Source organism: Oncorhynchus clarkii, chromosome 32, assembly GCF_045791955.1.
Source record: "Oncorhynchus clarkii lewisi isolate Uvic-CL-2024 chromosome 32, UVic_Ocla_1.0, whole genome shotgun sequence".
Classification (NCBI taxonomy): domain Eukaryota; kingdom Metazoa; phylum Chordata; class Actinopteri; order Salmoniformes; family Salmonidae; genus Oncorhynchus; species Oncorhynchus clarkii.
This window is the reverse complement of record NC_092178.1, coordinates 2,504,213-2,525,177: the sequence shown is the minus strand read 5'-3', so window position 1 is coordinate 2,525,177 and position 20,965 is coordinate 2,504,213. Positions and strand designations below refer to the sequence as shown.

The 20,965-nt window shown below is 44.0% G+C and overlaps 2 protein-coding genes across 4 annotated transcripts in view; one reads left to right on the top strand and one right to left on the bottom strand.

Annotated features, from left to right (window-relative positions):
• The window catches only part of LOC139391837 (type 2 phosphatidylinositol 4,5-bisphosphate 4-phosphatase), a 34,045-nt gene extending 24,761 nt beyond the window's left edge, over positions 1-9,284 (bottom strand). For all 3 annotated transcript variants that reach the window (XM_071139426.1, XM_071139423.1, XM_071139424.1), the window contains exon 1: positions 8,998-9,284. In XM_071139426.1, the coding sequence (XP_070995527.1) occupies positions 8,998-9,106 (109 nt within the window). In that variant the 5' untranslated portion in view covers positions 9,107-9,284. The remainder of the gene's footprint in view (positions 1-8,997) is intronic.
• An 876-nt stretch (positions 9,285-10,160) lies between these two features.
• Positions 10,161-20,751, top strand: LOC139391757 (deubiquitinase OTUD6B-like). Its single transcript, XM_071139291.1, has 8 exons — positions 10,161-10,416; positions 11,368-11,516; positions 15,752-15,856; positions 16,050-16,197; positions 16,635-16,799; positions 18,894-18,955; positions 19,219-19,325; positions 20,552-20,751. Exons 1-8 carry the CDS (start codon positions 10,341-10,343, stop codon positions 20,634-20,636), a joined length of 897 nt encoding a protein of 298 aa, XP_070995392.1. The 5' UTR covers positions 10,161-10,340; the 3' UTR covers positions 20,637-20,751.
• Positions 20,752-20,965: the final 214 nt, after the last annotated feature.

The following is a 20,965-nucleotide window of genomic DNA, read 5'->3' as shown; positions in this document are numbered from 1 at the left end:
GCAGTTAATCCACTGTTCCCCCAGTAGGCCGTCGTTGAAAATAAGAATATGTTCTTAACTGACTTGCCTAGTTAAATAAAGGTATTTAAAAAAAAATTAAAAAATCAAACCCACCCCTCAGCTGTGTTCACTAACCGACAGACTAGAACCCAGTCCAGCTCTTTGACCAGGGCTAATCCCTGTTCCACATTGGATGATAGAGGTTTGTCGTCAAATACAACCCAATAAACCAAGAGAATTAGCCATAACACAGAGTTAAGGTTCTACCTTGTCTTTACCAGAAACACAGAGAGACTGCTTTCAATATACGCTGGGAATGTGTGACAGCTTCTGGATCGATTTCGTTTGACATTTTTGTCATGGTAGTCAAGAGCAAACGGAAAAGTCCATTCAGAAACAGTATGGGACTGGATCCAGGAAGTAAGCAGGACAAGCAGGTCACTTTCCCAGCGTATTAGAGGTCATTATAGTCCAACGTTTCAATGTTTACTGTTAATTCTGTGGTGAAATATGGATTAAACATCAGGTTTAAATCGCATGGTGTACAAAGGTGAGTAACAATGCTCATTCAGTTTCTCCATTATATGGCCGTTGACTGGCTGTGTCGTCCAGAACGTAGGGGTATTATGGGCTGTGTCGTCCAGAACGTAGGGGTATTATGGGCTGTGTCGTCCAGAACGTAGGGGTATTATGGGCTGTGTCGTCCAGAACGTAGGGGTATTATGGGCTGTGTCGTCCAGAACGTAGGGGTATTATGGGCTGTGTCGTCCAGAACGTAGGGGTATTATGGGCTGTGTTCGTAGTGAACTATATAGGGAATTGGGTGCCATAGGGCTCTAATGAGATGGCAACCAGCACAGGTCTAACAAGGTCACACCAATCAAATCAAAGTTTATTTGTCAGTCACGTGCGCCGTGAAATGCTTCCTTACAGGGTCTAACCAATAGATCAAAAAGGTATTAGAACATACCAAACATACCCTTGTAAAACTGACCATCCTACCAATCCTCGACTTCGGCGATGTCATTTACAAAATAGCCTCCAATACCCTACTCAACAAATTGGATGCAGTCTATCACAGTGCCATCCGTTTTGTCACCAAAGCCCCATATACTACCCACCATTGCGACCTGTACGCTCTCGCTGGCTGGCCCTCGCTTCATACTCGTCGCCAAACCCACTGGCTCCATGTCATCTACAAGATCCTGCTAGGTAAAGTCCTGCCTTATCTCAGCTCGCTGGTCACCATAGCATCTCCCACCTGTAGCACACGCTCCAGCAGGTATATCTCTCTAGTCACCCCCAAAACCAATTCTTTCTTTGGCCGCCTCTCTTTCCAGTTCTCTGCTGCCAATGACTGGAACGAACTACAAAAATCTCTGAAACTGGAAACACTTATCTCCCTCACTAGCTTTAAGCACCAACTGTCAGAGCAGCTCACAGATTACTGCACCTGTACATAGCCCACCTATAATTTAGCCCAAACAACTACCTCTTTCCCAACTGTATTTAATTTATTTATTTATTTTGCTCCTTTGCACCTCATTATTTTTTATTTCTACTTTGCACATTCTTCCACTGCAAATCTACCATTCCAGTGTTTTACTTGCTATATTGTATTTACTTTGCCACCATGGCCTTTTTTGCCTTTACCTCCCTTCTCACCTCATTTGCTCACATTGTATATAGACTTGTTTATACTGTATTATTGACTGTATGTTTGTTTTACTCCATGTGTAACTCTGTGTTGTTGTCTGTGTCGAACTGCTTTGCTTTATCTTGGCCAGGTCGCAGTTGTAAATGAGAACTTGTTCTCAACTTGCCTACCTGGTTAAATAAAGGTAAAACAAAAAAATAAAAAAATTAGGTGAATAAGAGGTAGATAAAGAAATAAAACAACAGTAAAAAGACAGGCTATATACAGTAGAGAGACTATATACAGTAGAGAGGCTATATACAGTAGAGAGGCTACATACAGTAGAGAGACTATATACAGTAGAGAGGCTATATACAGTAGAGAGGCTACATACAGTAGAGAGGCTATATACAGTAGAGGGGCTATATACAGTAGAGGGGCTATATACATTAGAGAGGCTATATACAGTAGAGGGGCTATTTACAGTAGAGAGGCTATATACAGTAGAGAGGCTATATACAGTAGAGAGGCTATATACAGTAGAGAGGCTATATACAGTAGAGAGGCTACATACAGTAGAGAGGCTATATACAGCTATATACAGTAGAGAGGCTATATACAGTAGAGAGGCTATATACAGTAGAGAGGCTATATACAGTAGAGAGGCTACATACAGTAGAGAGGCTATATACAGTACAGGCTATATACAGTACAGAGGCTATGTACAGTAGAGAGGCTATATACAGTAGAGAGGCTATATACAGTAGAGGCTATGTACAGTAGAGAGGCTATATACAGTAGAGAGGCTATATACAGTAGAGAGGCTACATACAGTAGAGAGGCTATATACAGTAGAGAGGCTATATACAGTAGAGAGGCTACATACAGTAGACAGGCTACATACAGTAGACAGGCTACATACAGTAGATAGGCTATATAGAGTAGAGGGGCTATATAGAGTAGAGGGGCTATATACAGTAGAGAGGCTATATACAGTAGAGAGGCTACATACAGACACCGGTTAGTCAGGCTGTTGAGGTAGTATGTACATGTAGACATGGTTAAAGTGACTATGCATATATGACAAACAGAGAGTAGCAGTAGCGTAAAATAGGGGTTGGTGGTTGGTGGGTGGTGGGACACAATGCAGATAGCCCGGTTAGCCAATGTGCGGGAGCACTGGGTGGTCGGCCCAATTGAGGTAGTATGTACATGAATGTATAGTTAAAGTGACTATGCATATACACTGCTCAAAAAAATAGAAATAAAGGGCACACTTAAACAACACAATGTAACTCCAAGTCAATCACACTTCTGTGAAATCAAACTGTCCACTGTCCACATATAGCTTAGCTCTGTAATATATAGCTTAGCTCTGTGATTTATAGCCTAGCTCTGTGATATATAGCCTAGCTCTGTGATATATAGCCTAGCTCTGTGATATATAGCCTAGCTCTGTGATATATAGCCTAGCTCTGTGATATATAGCCTAGCTCTGTGATATATAGCCTAGCTCTGTGATACATAGCCTAGCTCTGTGATACATAGCCTAGCTCTGTGATACATAGCCTGGCTCTGTGATATATATATATATATATATATATGTATATATATATATATATATATATATAGCTTAGCTCTGTGATCTATAGCCTAGCTCTGTGATATATAGCCTAGCTCTGTGATATATAGCCTAGCTCTGTGATATATAGCCTAGCTCTGTGATATATAGCCTGGCTCTGTGATATATAGCCTGGCTCTGTGATATATATATATATATATATATATAGCCTAGCTCTGTGATATATAGCCTGGCTCTGTGATATATAGCCTAGCTCTGTGATGTATAGCTTAGCTCTGTGATGTATAGCCTAGCTCTGTGATATATATATATATATATATATATATATATATACATAGCCTAGCTCTGTGATATATAGCCTGGCTCTGTGATATATAGCCTAGCTCTGTGATGTATAGCTTAGCTCTGTGATGTATAGCCTAGCTCTGTGATATATAGCCTGGCTCTGTGATGTATAGCTTAGCTCTGTGATGTATAGCCTAGCTCTGTGATGTATAGCTTAGCTCTGATGTATAGCCTAGCTCTATAGCTCTAGGCTATATACAGTAGAGAGGCTATATACAGTAGGGAGGCTATATACAGTAGAGAGGCTATATACAGTAGAGAGGCTATATACAGTACAAAGGCTATATACAGTACAGAGGCTATATACAGTAGAGGGGCTATATACAGTAGGGAGGCTATATACAGTAGAGAGGCTATATACAGTAGAGAGGCTATGTACAGTAGAGGCTATATACAGTACAGAGGCTATATACAGTACAGAGGCTATATACAGTACAGAGGCTATGTACAGTAGAGAGGCTATATACAGTAGAGAGGCTACATACAGTAGAGAGGCCATATACAGTAGAGAGGCTATATACAGTAGAGAGGCTATATACAGTAGAGAGGCTACATACAGTAGAGAGGCTATATACAGTATAGAGGCTATATACAGTAGAGAGGCTATATACAGTAGAGAGGCTACATACAGTAGAGAGGCTATATACAGTAGAGAGGCTATATACAGTAGAGAGGCTACATACAGTAGAGAGGCTATATACAGTAGAGAGGCTATATACAGTACAGAGGCTATGTACAGTAGAGAGGCTATGTACAGTAGAGAGGCTATGTACAGTAGAGAGGCTATATACAGTAGACAGGCTACATACAGTAGACAGGCTATATAGAGTAGAGAGGCTATATAGAGTAGAGGGGCTATATACAGTAGAGAGGCTATATACAGTAGAGAGGCTATATACAGGCTATATACAGTAGAGAGGCTATATACAGGCTATATACAGTAGAGAGGCTATATACAGTAGTGAGGCTTTATACAGTAGAGAGGCTATATACAGACACCGGTTAGTCAGGCTGTTGAGGTAGTATGTACATGTAGACATGGTTAAAGTGACTATGCATATATGACAAACAGAGAGTAGCAGTAGCGTAAAATAGGGGTTGGTGGTTGGTGGGTGGTGGGACACAATGCAGATAGCCCGGTTAGCCAATGTGCGGGAGCACTGGGTGGTCGGCCCAATTGAGGTAGTATGTACATGAATGTATAGTTAAAGTGACTATGCATATACACTGCTCAAAAAAATAGAAATAAAGGGCACACTTAAACAACACAATGTAACTCCAAGTCAATCACACTTCTGTGAAATCAAACTGTCCACTTAGGAAGCAACACTGATTGACAATACATTTCACATGCTGTTGTGCAAATGGAATAGACAACAGGTGGAAATTATGGGCAATTAGCAAGACACCCCCAATAAAGGAGTGGTTCTGCAGGTGGTGACCACAGACCACTTCTCAGTTCCTATGCTTCCTGGCTGATGTTTTGGTCACTTTTGAATGCTGGCGGTGCTTTCGCTCTAGTGGTAGCATGAGACGGAGTCTACAACCCACACAAGTGGCTCAGGTAGTGCAGCTCATCCAGGATGGCACATCAATGCGAGCTGTGGCAAGACGGTTTGCGGTGTCTGTCAGCGTAGTGTCCAGAGCATGGAGGCGCTACCAGGAGACAGGCCAGTGCATCAGGAGACGTGGAGGAGGCCGTAGGAGGGCAACAACCTCCGCCTTTGTGCAAGGAGAAGCAGGAGGAGCACTGCCAGAGCCCTGCAAAATGACCTCCAGCAGGCCACAAATGTGCATGTGTCTGCTCAAACGGACTGGCCCGCCCGTTTCCCAGACCTGAATCCAATTGAGCACATCTGGGACACCATGTCTCGCTCCATCTACCAACCATCCACGTTGCAGCACAGACTGTCCAGGAGTTGGCGGATGCTTTAGTCCAGATCTGGGAGGAGATCCCTCAGGAGACCATCCGTCACCTCATCAGGAGCATGCCCAGGCGTTGTAGGGAGGTCATACAGGCACGTGGAGGCCACACACACTACTGAGCCTCATTTTGACTTGTTTTAAGGACATTACATCAAAGTTGGATCAGCCTGTAGTGTGGTTTTCCACTTTAATTTTGAGTGTGACTCCAAATCCAGACCTCCATGGGTTGATACATTTGATTTCCATTGATAATTTTTGTGTGATTTTGTTGTCAGCACATTCAACTATGTAAAGACAAAAGTATTTAATAAGAATATTTCATTCTTTCAGATCTAGGATGTGTTATTTTAGTGTTCCCATTTTTTTGAGCAGTGTATGATAAACAGAGAGTAGCAGCAGCGTAAAAGAGGGGTTGGGGAGACACACAATGCAAATAGTCCGGGTAGCCATTGGTTACCTGTTCAGGAGTCTTATGGCTTGGGGGTAAAAACTGTTGAGAAGCCTTTTTGTCCTAGACTTGGCACTCCGATACCGCTTGCCATGAGGTAGTAGAGAGAACAGTCTATGACTGGGGTGGCTGGGGTCTTTTTTTAGGGCCTTCCTTTGACACCACCTGGTATAGAGGTCCTGAATGACAGGAAGCTTAGCCCCAGTGATGTACTGGGCCGTACGCACTACCCTCTGAAGTGCCTTGCGGTCAGAGGCCGAGCAATTGCCGTACCAGACAGTGATGCAACCAGTCAAGATGCTCTCTGTTGCAGCTGTAGAACCTTTGAGGATCTTAGGACCCATGCCAAATCGTTTTTAGTTTCCTGAGGGGGAATAGGTTTTGTCGTGCCCTCTTCACGACTGTCTTGGTGTGTTTGGACCATTCTAGTTTGTTGTTGATGTGGACACCAAGGATCTTGAAGCTCTCGGGTGCGCACCTGGTGCATCTAGCCAATACTCTTGCTCAAGTTAAAATATCATCTCTCTAATAAAAAAAAGAAGTCACACCTTGACAAATATGTTGATGTAGGGTGGTGTTTCACCCCCAAGTTGCCCTACAAGTGCATCTAACCACACTCACAGCCAACAGTTCAGAGTTGGGATTCCCCTCTAACAAAGGCCATTAAAACCTATTTTATTTTGTTTTGTTTTTCGCAATTGTGCATTTGTCTGCTTGTCAGAATGCACTTTTCTCTCGTTATGCCACCACCAGAAGACTATTTATCTCACGTAGAACACAACAACAACTAGCCGACGAGCAGTTTCTCTCTCGTTAAGTCAGTCACTGACAGTCACTCAGTTAGCCATGTCAGCCACAGGAGGTTGGTGGAACCTTAATTGGGAAGGACAGACTGGTGGTAATGGCTGGAGCGGAATGATATCAAACACATGGTTCCCATGTACACCAAACACATGGTTCCCATGTACACCAATCACAGGATTCCCATGGTTCTCATGTGTTTGATGCCATTCCATTCACTCCGTTCCAGCCATTATTATGAGCCATCCTCCCCTCAGCAGCCTACACTGATGTCAGCTAACAAGTTTTGGATTGGTAATTAGCATAGCCAGCTATCTAAATGTGTAGTAATCATGGCTGAATACACAGGGGCCCTGACCTACAGCCCATTGATTTTGATAGTCACCCTGACCTCCAAGGGGGAGCCCATTGATTTTGATAGTCACCCTGACCTCCAACGGGGACCCCCAAAAAGCTTGGGCCGTCTCTGGGCCCATGCTCTGGTCAAAAGTAGTGCACCATAATGGGAAAGGGTTCCATTTGGAATGTAGTCTCTGTGTTCTAACTCTGCACCATAATGGGAAAAGAGTTCCAATAAGAATGTAGTCTCTGTGTTCTAACTCTGCACCATAATGGGAAAAGAGTTCCAATAAGAATGTAGTCTCTGTGTTCTAACTCTGCACCATAATTGGAAAAGAGTTCCAATAAGAATGTAGTCTCTGTGTTCTAACTCTGCACCCTAATGGAAAAGAGTTCCAATAAGAATGTAGTCTCTGTGTTCTAACTCTGCACCATAATGGGAAAAGAGTTCCAATAAGAATGTAGTCTCTGTGTTCTAACTCTGCACCATAATGGGAAAAGAGTTCCAATTAGAATGTAGTCTCTGTGTTCTAACTCTGCACCATAATGGGAAAAGAGTTCCAATAAGAATGTAGTCTCTGTGTTCTAACTCTGCACCATAATGGGAAAAGAGTTCCAATAAGAATGTAGTCTCTGTGTTCTAACTCTGCACCATAATGGGAAAAGAGTTCCAATAAGAATGTAGTCTCTGTGTTCTAACTCTGCACCATAATGGGAAAAGAGTTCCATTTGGAATGTAGTCTCTGTGTTCTAACTCTGCACCATAATGGGAAAAGAGTTCCAATAAGAATGTAGTCTCTGTGTTCTAACTCTGCACCATAATGGGAAAAGGGTTCCAATAAGAATGTAGTTTCTGAGAAAAGCGTGTCTTGACAAAGATGTGTAGTTTACTGTAGGTTAGTAGGCTCTCCAGTCATTTGAATGGGGAACATGCTGATTTCACAACAGGGCTGTGTATATTATCATCTGAATATCACTGTGCTAAACAGAGGGAACAATGGCCCTACGCATTCAGATCACCCACAAGGACCCTGTGTGTTTAACTGTACATATGAAATACACTACAACACTACGCAGAGGAACTCTGTTTCCAGAGAACGCATAGTGAAGGGCTCATCCACAACATGCATAACTGAGCCTATATGTCATGCATGGAGAGTGAGGGATAGTAATACCATCCACAACATGCATAACTGAGCCTATATGTCATGCATGGAGAGTAATGGATAGTAATACCAACCTAAACATGCATATCATGGATGCGTATGATCCAGTCAAATGAAAGAGGTTTATAATATATATATGTTACAGTGCAGGCTGGTGGGAGGAGCTATAGGAGGACGGGCTCATTGTAATGGCTGGAACACATCAACCATATGGAAACCACATGTTCGGCTCCTTTCCTTCAATACCATTCCAGCCATTACAATGGGCCCATCCTCCTATAGCCCCTCCCACTGATGGGTTATAAAAATACTAATTCATAGCCTAGTGGCCCGTTATGTTCAATTTTCATGGGCCAAATGTCTTATGGACTCAACAACCACACAACGTTGAGATGGGATTTTTTTCAGGATTTGTGAGTTATACTTGTATCCTCTGATTAATAATGTCCTTCCTGCTCATCTCAAGCAATGGCTGACAGCATCATATCCTTTTAGAAGACGTGTAAACAGTATTACCCAGCAACACAGATCGTGATGCGAGTCATTTCTGCAGAATACTGAATTGAATACAACTGGAATTTTTCTGAAAATATTCGGCTAGGCCTTCTACTGCAAGCTCAACCTTTTGATTTCTGACTGATGCCCTTCTCTTGCCCGTTACAATTTAACGCACTACGCAAAAATAATGCTCAACACGATACTCCCAAAATGATTCAGCATTCATGGGGGGAGTCATAGCCTGAAGTCGGTTTACCTCTCGGGCTCGTGTCCTGCAGGTACGAAGGCGGTCCCGACGGTGTGACATTCCCAGAGTTCGGTGCTGAGAGCAGCGGGGACCGTTCATCCATGCCTTCGTCGGCCATGGCGGCAGCAGTTCACCCAAACCAGACGAATAAACACCGAGAAGAAGTAGAGCCGATGCGGCGGAGCCTCTCCTCTGGCCAGTGTTTCCTTGGGAGGGGGGCGGCCAGCAGATCCGTGGTAGCCTACTGCTCCGGAGAGGGCACTTCCTCGGAGGTGGAGCTACACAGACCTCAACGGGACCGGGTGGGAGGGTTGTGAGCGACTGAATGCAGAGAGAGAGCCAGACACCCCAACCCAACCCGTTCCCCTCAGGCACGGTGGTGGCATGCCTTTTAGTGGGCCTGAAAACTAGACTAAATCAGCAAAGAATTCTTTGAGATACAGTTTACATCCTCCAGAATGAGGAAAAATATACTACTATACCCTAGGGGCTATTGTAGACAGGCTATATTATATTGTATTATCTGTTTAAAAGATTCAACAAAACTATCCAAGAATATTCAATATTATATTATGATCTTGGTGATGAGGTGTAAAAGCGGTTTGGGTGTCTAGAAAAAAAAGCACTAAATAAATCCAATCAATGAACGATCTATTCTGTTTTATTCTATTCTGATCTATGTTTAACAGATAATAAAAACACACTCAAATGACCTCTGGATGATATAGGTGTGTTTTCTAAAACAATGTGGTTTGTGGTCCCAGCAAAAGAGAATACATTATTGAAGATCTGCTACTTCTATCATTTTCACCTCCGTTACCAATAACATATTAAATCAGATCGATCATATCTCTACTAGCCATAACAAAAATATTAATTCAAATAATTCTGTGATTGATGTTGAAGACAGTATTTTCTTTAGACGTATTTGTTCTTTTAATTAAGTTTCACTGACGTTTTGCTCATTGCCAATTCCATATAATCGGATATAATCGATCTTTGAGAAACCAACGTTTTAAAGATTCCTGAAAATAAGGAAATCGAACCTAAGTTGAACCTGAAACAGCGATTTTGGACATTTTGAACAAAAATAAAAACGTTATTCGACTAGAACCTAAAGGCCCTAACAAATCAACTAAGGAAACTGTTGCGATATGATGACCAATAATATCGCGATACTTCAGTACCCGGAAGTGGATGGTGCTCAACACGTTTCAATTGTAATGGATGGCCAGCTGACGTAAACTTGTATCTGATATCAATAATGTTCCGATTCTACATAACAGCAAAACCATAACGTTGAATTGGATATATATATGTTACAGTATTTATAAAAGAACAAAAATACAGTCATGGAAGATGTAACGATAGAGACAGCCGAGGAGATCTTAGCCAAGCAACATCGCAAGGAGAAGAAGGACCTGCAAGGTTGGTAGCTAGATGTAGTGTTATGATTTACAATTATGTCTTTGCTAGCTAGCCACTTTTACAATGACTGTTTTAATCATTTGCAATTCAACATGTACTGGTAATCACGCTGTAGCATCCTTAGTGGGATAGATATGACATGCAGGCTGTTATGACCGTATGACTGCTGTAGGCTGTTATGACCGTATGACTGCTGTAGGCTGTTATGACCGTATGACTGCTGTAGGCTGTTATGACCGTATGACTGCTGTAGGCTGTTATGACCGTATGATTGCTGTAGGCTGTTGATATGACCGTATGACTGCTGTAGGCTGTTGATATGACCGTATGACTGCTGTAGCATGTTGTTATGACCGTATGACTGCTGTAGGATGTTGTTATGACCGTATGACTGCTGTAGGATGTTGATATGACCGTATGACTGCTGTAGGCTGTTATGACCGTATGACTGCTGTAGGCTGTTATGACCGTATGACTGCTGTAGCATGTTGTTATGACCGTATGACTGCTGTAGGCTGTTGATATGACCGTATGACTGCTGTAGGATGTTGTTATGACCGTATGACTGCTGTAGGATGTTGATATGACCGTATGACTGCTGTAGGATGTTGTTATGACCGTATGACTGCTGTAGGCTGTTATGACCGTATGACTGCTGTAGCATGTTGTTATGACCGTATGACTGCTGTAGGATGTTGTTATGACCGTATGACTGCTGTAGGATGTTGATATGACCGTATGACTGCTGTAGGATGTTGTTATGACCGTATGACTGCTGTAGGCTGTTGATATGACCGTATGACTGCTATAGGCTGTTGTTATGACCGTATGACTGCTGTAGGTTGTTGTTATGGACGTATGACTGCTGTAGGCTGTTGTTATGACCGTATGACTACTGTAGAATATTGTGATATGTTAAAGGCGGACATAAACCACTCATAAATGTTTCAGCTAAAATCCAGAGCATGAAAAATGCTGTCCCCAAAAATGACAAGAAGAGGCGTAAACAGCTGACTGAGGACATTGTGAAGCTGGAGGCAGAGCTGAATCAGAAACACAACGAGGAGCTCCAACAACTGGACTCGTCAGGAGAGAAGACGGTAACTGTTGTCTACATATCAGCCATACTGATGACCAATCAAATCTGTTGTCGACATATCAGCCATACTGATGACCAATCAAATCTGTTGTCTACATATCAGCCATACTGATGACCAATCAAATCTGTTGTCTACATATCAGCCATACTGATGACCAATCAAATCTGTTGTCTACATATCAGCCATACTGATGACCAATCAAATCTGTTGTCTACATACCAGCCATACTGATGACCAATCAAATCTGTTGTCGACATATCAGCCATACTGATGACCAATCAAATCTGTTGTCTACATATCAGCCATACTGATGACCAATCAAATCTGTTGTCTACATATCAGCCATACTGATGACCAATCAAATCTGTTGTCTACATATCAGCCATACTGATGACCAATCAAATCTGTTGTCTACATATCAGCCATACTGATGACCAATCAAATCTGTTGTCGACATATCAGCCATACTGATGACCAATCAAATCTGTTGTCTACATATCAGCCATACTGATGACCAATCAAATCTGTTGTCTACATATCAGCCATACTGATGACCAATCAAATCTGTTGTCTACATACCAGCCATACTGATGACCAATCAAATCTGTTGTCTACATATCAGCCATACTGATGACCAATCAAATCTGTTGTCTACATATCAGCCATACTGATGACCAATCAAATCTGTTGTCTACATATCAGCAATACTGATGACCAATCAAATCTGTTGTCTACATATCAGTGATTATATATTTTAGTAGTAGGCCTTCTTGGTAACCCAAAGGTCACTGGTTTGAAATCCCGGAGCCGACAACGTGAAACATCTCACCACCTGTGCTCACATGAATGTTTTGATTGTACTTAAGCTCGTTCAGAGCTAGGGGGGAAAGCTTTCCAGGTCCCTGCCCCTGCTGCTTGGAATGAGCTTCAGAAGTTCCTGGAATTACAGGAGCTCGTTCCTTTAAGGTAATTTTGAAGGTTAAACACTATGATGGAAAATGAAGTAGGGGGGGTCAATGTTTTGACTCCTAGTTGCACCACACTTTCACAAACCAACTTTCTGTTCAATGTGTATGTTCTCTTAACTGTAGTGCTTTGTGTTTTATGTTGTGAATGTGTCTTTGTTGTTTTCTGTTGTTTTCTGCTATTTTGGCCAGGTATCTCTTGGAAAAGAGATTGTTTATCTCAATGCGACTAACCAGGTCATAAAAATAATTTGATGAAACTTGATCAAGGCATTTAACTTAAATTTCTCTAGGGGCGCTTGACAATGGTGACCCTGGCTGCGACCCAAGGTTATTATAGTAAACAGAAAAAATGAAACCAAAACTATTCATGAAGAAACTATTTGGTAAACTGAAATAAAAATAATTAACAAATCCGCTTGAAAACTACAACGATACTGAAAATATATCTTTGACTCAAACTAAATAAAAATCATCATGAATTATGTTGCATGTTAGAATTGCACCTGAAGTCTAGAAGAAATTCTAATGGGGTTTCAAAGGTGTTTTCAATTATAATATTTTTTTGGGGGGGAGTTTAAGGTACTTCATCAGGTGAGTTTAAGGTACTTCCATCTGGTGAGTAAATAATGATGTGTCCAGAAGATGGCGATGTTTCCTAGCTTGTGCATCACTATCACTACAGGGGAAATCGGCTAAGTAGCTACATTCTTCTTACATGTGCTAGTCAAGTTAAAAAGCATTGGATTGGTGTGAACATGTATGAGAGCGTTTCCTTCTACCATCATTATTTGCACTGGTCTTTTATTTATAGGCACTATTCCTTTTCAAATCAAAGTCACATTGAGATTGACATTATTAATAACCTATCCTATCACCTGACCCATCACCTGATGTCATACCGAAGACTATCTGTATACTGGCAAGAGGCAGGACTCAATACTCTAATAATGGGAATAAATGTACGCAAAGGCAGAAAGCAGGCGGGAGGAGGTGGGAGCAGGCTGTAACATTCTAGCCAATGAGAGGGCAGATTTGCATGTGAACAACAGGCACAACTCCGATCAAATGTTTTTTTCTCTCGAAGATGCCGGGATGCCACGTGCGTTCACTTATATCATTACGTTCGTTACAACCTAAACATTATCAAACGTCTATTCAATCAAATAAGCCACACGTAGCAAATTATCAATTCAATTTTATGTTGACCAAATTCATCACTCTCTTATTGACCTGCAAAATCTCAAATTCCACTGGTTAACGCTGTATTTTCGCCGGACAGATTTTTTCTGAGCGGTCAAATCTCTCTGTTCACCTCTTCCTCTCTGGTATTACTGCCCCCCCCCCCTCCCATTTGCAAGACATTCCAAAAAAAACGAATAGAAATAAAAACTCATATAATAACACAACACTATAATAACCTTGCTGTGACCCCACACCCTCCCTGAAAACCTTGCTGTGACCCTTCTCCCTGATAACCTTGCTGTGACCCTTCTCCCTGATAACCTTGCCGTGACCCCACACCCTGATAACCTTGCTGTGACCCTTCTCCCTGATAACCTTTCTGTGACCCTTCTCCCTGATAACCTTGCCGTGATTCCACACCCCGATAACCTTCCTGTGACCCCACTCTCTGATAACCTTGCTGTGACCCCACACCCTGATAACCTTGCCTTGACCCCACACCCTCCCTGATAACCTTGCCGTGACCCCACACCCTGATAACCTTGCCGTGACCCCACACCCTCCCTGATAACCTTGCCGTGACCCCACACCCTCCCTGATAACCTTGCCGTGACCCCACACCCTCCCTGGTAACCTTGCTGTGACCCCACACCCTCCCTGATAACCTTGCTGTGACCCCACACCCTCCCTGATAACCTTGCTGTGACCCCACACCCTCCCTGATAACCTTGCTGTGACCCCACACCCTCCCTGATAACCTTGCTGTGACCCCACACCATCCCTGATAATCTTGCTGTGACCCCACACCCTCCCTGATAACCTTGCTGTGACCCCACACCCTCCCTGGTAACCTTGCTGTGACCCCACACCCTCCCTGATAACCTTGCTGTGACCCCACACCCTCCCTGATAACCTTGCTGTGACCCCACACCCTCCCTGATAACCTTGCCGTGACCCCACACCCTCCCTGATAACCTTGCCGTGACCCCACACCCTCCCTGATAACCTTGCTGTGACCCCACACCCTCCCTGATAACCTTGCCAGGACCCCACACCCTCCCTGATAACCTTGCTGTGACCCCACACCCTCCCTGATAACCTTGCTGTGACCCCACACCCTCCCTGATAACCTTGCTGTGACCCCACACCCTCCCTGATAACCTTGCTGTGACCCCACACCCTCCCTGATAACCTTGCTGTGACCCCACACCCTCCCTGATAACCTTGCTGTGACCCCACACCCTCCCTGATAACCTTGCCGTGACCCCACACCCTCCCTGATAACCTTGCTGTGACCCCACACCCTCCCTGATAACCTTGCTGTGACCCCACACCCTCCCTGATAACCTTGCCGTGACCCCACACCCTCCCTGATAACCTTGCTGTGACCCCACACCCTCCCTGATAACCTTGCTGTGACCCCACACCCTCCCTGATAACCTTGCTGTGACCCCACACCCTCCCTGATAACCTTGCTGTGACCCCACACCCTGATAACCTTGCCATGACCCCACACCCTCCCTGATAACCTTGCTGTGACCCCACACCCTGATAACCTTGCCATGACCCCACACCCTCCCTGATAACCTTGCTGTGACCCCACACCTCCCTGATAACCTTGCTGTGACCCCACACCCTCCCTGATAACCTTGCTGTGACCCCACACCCTCCCTGATAACCTTGCTGTGACCCCACACCCTCCCTGATAACCTTGCCGTGACCCCACACCCTCCCTGATAACCTTGCTGTGACCCCACACCCTGATAACCTTGCTGTGACCCCACACCCTGATAACCTTGCCATGACCCCACACCCTCAGGGAGTTGGGATATGTGAGAAACACATTTCCATTTCACACTTGAACAAGTGTCTTAACAGGGCAAATATAAGCACCTCCAAAATGATTAATTATAATTATAACGTATTTGTGTCTGTGTGTAAATATCATGTTATTTTTTACCTGTTATTTTATTTCATGGGATCATTATTGTCATCACCGGCCACAATCTTCAGTTGTAGATAATCACACAGATAAAAAACGTGTCGTGTTTTAATAACAGAAATATATATACCTCCTTCTCTAAGGTGGACGAGGTTGTGAATGGAGTAGAGTCCCTGGCTTTGGAAGGAGAGGAGGAGCAGAAAGATGCCAAACAAGGGGGAGGTCCATCCAAGGCACAGAAGAGACGGGTGAGCTCTACAGCATTGTGCCAGTACATCTTTACGTATTACCATTCAATAAGCCCTAAACTCCTGCTGTTTTTTGTCAAATTCTCTCATTTACCAGGTGCAATAAGATTAGATTCATGTAATCCTTAATTTAGTTTCCCATTGGAGTTCAAGTCCCATGTATGTCCTCCCTGCGCTCTCTGAACCCTCCCAGGACAAGAAGGCAGCCGCTGAGAAGGAGAGAGAGCGTCGTATAGCGGAGGCTGAGGTGGAGAACCTGTCTGGGCTGCGACACCAGGAGGGACTGAAGTTGTCCCAGAAACTGGTGGAGCGCCAGCTGCAGATCAGGGAGATTTCCTCAGGTAGGACCCGCAGCAGGAGGGGGTAGTACCCGCAGGTGGGGGGGTGTAGAACCCGCAGGTGGGGGGGTGTAGGACCCGCAGGTGGGGGGTGTAGGACCCGCAGGGGGGGGGGACGGGGGGGGGGGGGGGTGTAGGACCCGCAGGGGGGGGGGTGTAGGACCCGCAGGGGGGGGGTGTAGGACCCGCAGGGGTGGAGGGGGGTATAGGACCCGCAGGGGTGGGGGGTGTAGGACCCGCAGGGGTGGGTGTAGGACCTGCAGGGAGGGGTCGGTAGACCCACAGCAGGGGGGATGTGTCCTGTGTCCTGGCATGTGGCCTGGCGGTTAGAGAATCAGGCCAGCAAATGGTGTCTTTGGGGGGGGGGGGGTGTTCGGGTCGTGAGCATAAAGACTCCATTTCATTCCCTGCAAGTTAATGCTAAGGAAACCCTCCCTCAGATGGTCACTGTATGTACCGCGCTGTGGAGGACCAGTTGGGGCAGCATGGCTTAGGTCTGACCCTGAAGGACCTCCGGGCCCAAACCGCTCAGCACATGAGGAGCCACACAGACGACTTCCTTCCCTTCCTCACCAACACCAACACAGGGGACATGTACACGCCTGGTGAGGACGAACTGTTCTGTTCACTACGGGGACGGTTTAGTTAGACATTAAAGGGGGGTTTCCTCAGACACAGAGTAAGCCTGGTCGAGAACTAAAAAACACACGATCAGGGGCAAGAACCTTTTATTGAAATAGCTTTTCAGTTCAGGACATAACTTAATGTGTGTCTAGAAAACCGTCTCTGTGTTTGATGTTGTTGCTGATGAGGTTTTGAATGGGTGATTCCTCACCAAACTAGAAAATTAAATATATGCTTTGGATTTTCATGAAATGTTATCCGGCAAAAGCATTATTTTGGAGGAAGGATTGTTTTTTTGACATTTTGTATCTTAAAGCATAATTGAGAAATAGTTCATTGAAGTTGTGATATTTGGTGCATTTTTGGCCTTACCCAGGCTATAATGCTTCATCTATAGATGCTACCAAGCAACAGTTGTTATGAGGGGGCGGCAGGGTAGCCTAGTGGTTAGAGCGTTGGACTAGTAACCGGAAGGTTGCAAGTTCAAATCCCTGAGCTGACAAGGTACACACATCTGTTGTTCTGCCCCTGAACAAGGCAGTTAACCCACTGTTCATTGGCCGTCATTGAAATTAATAATTTGTTCTTAACTGACTTGCCTAGTTAAATAAAGATCAAATAAATAAAATGAAGCTTTTTACCACTTGCATATGATTAGTATCAATAACAACTTTTCTTACATAAATATATTCAGTACTTGTGGTCCCTCTGCTGAGTCACTCCAGTGTGTGATCACTACCTCTGTGTGTTTCCAGATGAGTCACTCCAGTGTGTGATCACTACCTCTGTGTGTTTCCAGATGAGTCACTCCAGTGTGTGATCACTACCTCTGTGTGTTTCCAGAGGAGTCACTCCAGTATGTGATCACTACCTCTGTGTGTTTCCAGATGAGTCACTCCAGTGTGTGATCACTACCTCTGTGTGTTTCCAGATGAGTCACTCCAGTGTGTGATCACTACCTCTGTGTGTTTCCAGATGAGTCACTCCAGTGTGTGATCACTACCTCTGTGTGTTTCCAGAGGAGTCACTCCAGTGTGTGATCACTACCTCTGTGTGTGTTTCCAGATGAGTCACTCCAGTGTGTGATCACTACCTCTGTGTGTTTCCAGATGAGTCACTCCAGTGTGTGATCACTACCTCTGTGTGTTTCCAGATGAGTCACTCCAGTGTGTGATCACTACCTCTGTGTGTGTGTGTTTCCAGATGAGTCACTCCAGTGTGTGATCACTACCTCTGTGTGTGTGTGTTACCAGATGAGTCACTCCAGTGTGTGATCACTACCTCTGTGTGTTTCCAGATGAGTCACTCCAGTGTGTGATCACTACCTCTGTGTGTTTCCAGATGAGTCACTCCAGTGTGTGATCACTACCTCTGTGTGTTTCCAGATGAGTCACTCCAGTGTGTGATCACTACCTCTGTGTGTGTGTGTTACCAGATGAGTCACTCCAGTGTGTGATCACTACCTCTGTGTGTTTCCAGATGAGTCACTCCAGTGTGTGATCACTACCTCTGTGTGTGTGTGTTACCAGATGAGTCACTCCAGTGTGTGATCACTACCTCTGTGTGTGTGTGTTACCAGATGAGTCACTCCAGTGTGTGATCACTACCTCTGTGTGTTTCCAGATGAGTCACTCCAGTGTGTGATCACTACCTCTGTGTGTTTCCAGATGAGTCAATCCAGTGTGTGATCACTACCTCTGTGTGTTTCCAGATGAGTCACTCCAGTGTGTGATCACTACCTCTGTGTGTGTGTGTTACCAGATGAGTCACTCCAGTGTGTGATCACTACCTCTGTGTGTTTCCAGATGAGTCACTCCAGTGTGTGATCACTACCTCTGTGTGTTTCCAGATGAGTCACTCCAGTGTGTGATCACTACCTCTGTGTGTTTCCAGATGAGTCACTCCAGTGTGTGATCACTACCTCTGTGTGTGTGTGTTACCAGATGAGTCACTCCAGTGTGTGATCACTACCTCTGTGTGTTTCCAGATGAGTCACTCCAGTGTGTGATCACTACCTCTGTGTGTTTCCAGATGAGTCACTCCAGTGTGTGATCACTACCTCTGTGTGTTTCCAGATGAGTTTGACAAGTATTGCAGTGATGTGGCAGACACGGCCGCCTGGGGTGGACAACTAGAGGTACTTAAAAAAAACTTATTTAAACTTTATTTAACTATGGCGAGTTAATCCATTCAATCACTTGATCAATTTGTTTTTATCAAAGGACCCAACAGAGCACCTTGTGTCATAAACGGTTTTATAATGATTTATACATGATCTATAAACTGTAAATTTACCTTTACAAACTACTTATAGTCAGCGTACCTTACTGTAAAATGGTACCAAAATGGGGTCAAATATACTCTGTGATTCATGTGTGCTGTTACTTTGTTTCCTAACAGCTGAGAGCTCTGACACAGGTCCTTCAACGGCCAATAGAAGTGCTCCAAGCTGATTCCCCAGCTATAATGATTGGAGAGGAGTTTGACAAGTCACCCATCACCCTTATGTTAGTACCATGTCAGTTAACCTCCATTCTGTTAACACCATTTCAGTTAACCTCCATTCTGTTAGCACCATGTCAGTTAACCTCCATTCTGTTCTGTTTGTACCATGTCAGTTAACCTCCATTCTGTTCTGTTTGTACCATGTCAGTTAACCTCCATTCTGTTCTGTTAGCACCATGTCAGTTAACCTCCATTCTGTTCTGTTAGCACCATGTCAGTTAACCTCCATTCTGTTCTGTTAGCACCATGTCAGTTAACCTCCATTCTGTTCTGTTAGCACCATGTCAGTTAACCTCCATTCTGTTAGTACCATGTCAGTTAACCTCCATTCTGTTAGCACCATGTCAGTTAACCTCCATTCTGTTAGCACCATGACAGTTAACCTCCATTCTGTTCTGTTAGCACCATGTCAGTTAACCTCCATTCTGTTAGCACCATGTCAGTTAACCTCCATTCTGTTAGCACCATGTCAGTTAACCTCCATTCTGTTCTGTTAGCACCATGTCAGTTAACCTCCATTCTGTTAGTACCATGTCAGTTAACCTCCATTCTGTTAGCACCATGTCAGTTAACCTCCATTCTGTTAGCACCATGTCAGTTAACCTCCATTCTGTTAGCACCATGTCAGTTAACCTCCATTCTGTTCTGTTAGCACCATGTCAGTTAACCTCCATTCTGTTCTGTTAGCACCATGTCAGTTAACCTCCATTCTGTTCTGTTAGCACCATGTCAGTTAACCTCCATTCTGTTAGCACCATGTCAGTTAACCTCCATTCTGTTCTGTTAGTACCATGTCAGTTAACCTCCATTCTGTTCTGTTAGCACCATGTCAGTTAACCTCCATTCTGTTCTGTTAGCACCATGTCAGTTAACCTCCATTCTGTTCTGTTAGTACCATGTCAGTTAACCTCCATTCTGTTCTGTTAGCACCATGTCAGTTAACCTCCATTCTGTTCTGTTTGTACCATGTCAGTTAACCTCCATTCTGTTCTGTTAGCACCATGTCAGTTAACCTCCATTCTGTTCTGTTAGCACCAGGTCAGTTAGCCTCTATACCTCCCCTTACATCCCTATCTCAGTTTATCAAGTCATTTGAGTTGTTAGATTTCTTCAGCCCCATTCACGATCTGCCTTATAGTAAACCAAGTGACGGGGCTGCCATTTGGCAGAAAAACAAATGATTCAAATGATGGATTGTGCCTTTAATTGTTTGCGATTTATGTTTCAGTTACATGCGACATGCGTACAGACTGGGAGAACACTACAACTCAGTGGAACGTCTGAAAGACCCTGCTACTCAAGAGGAGACCTGAGACTCTCATTCAGTTACGTTATAAAGAATGATAAAGTCAACTATACCGAATGAATATGTAAACACAACGTGTAAAGTGTTGGTTTCATGAGCTGAAATAAAAGATCCCAGAAATGTTCCATATGCACAAAAAGCTTATTTCTCTCAAATTTTGTGCACAAATTAGTTTACATCCCTGTTAGTGAGCATTTCTCCTTTCCCAAGATAATCTATCCACCTGACACGTGTGGCATATCGAAAAAAGCTGCTTATACAGCATGGCCAGTACACAGGTGCACCTTGTGCTGGGGACAATAAAAGGCCACTCTAAAACGTGCAGTTTTGTCACAC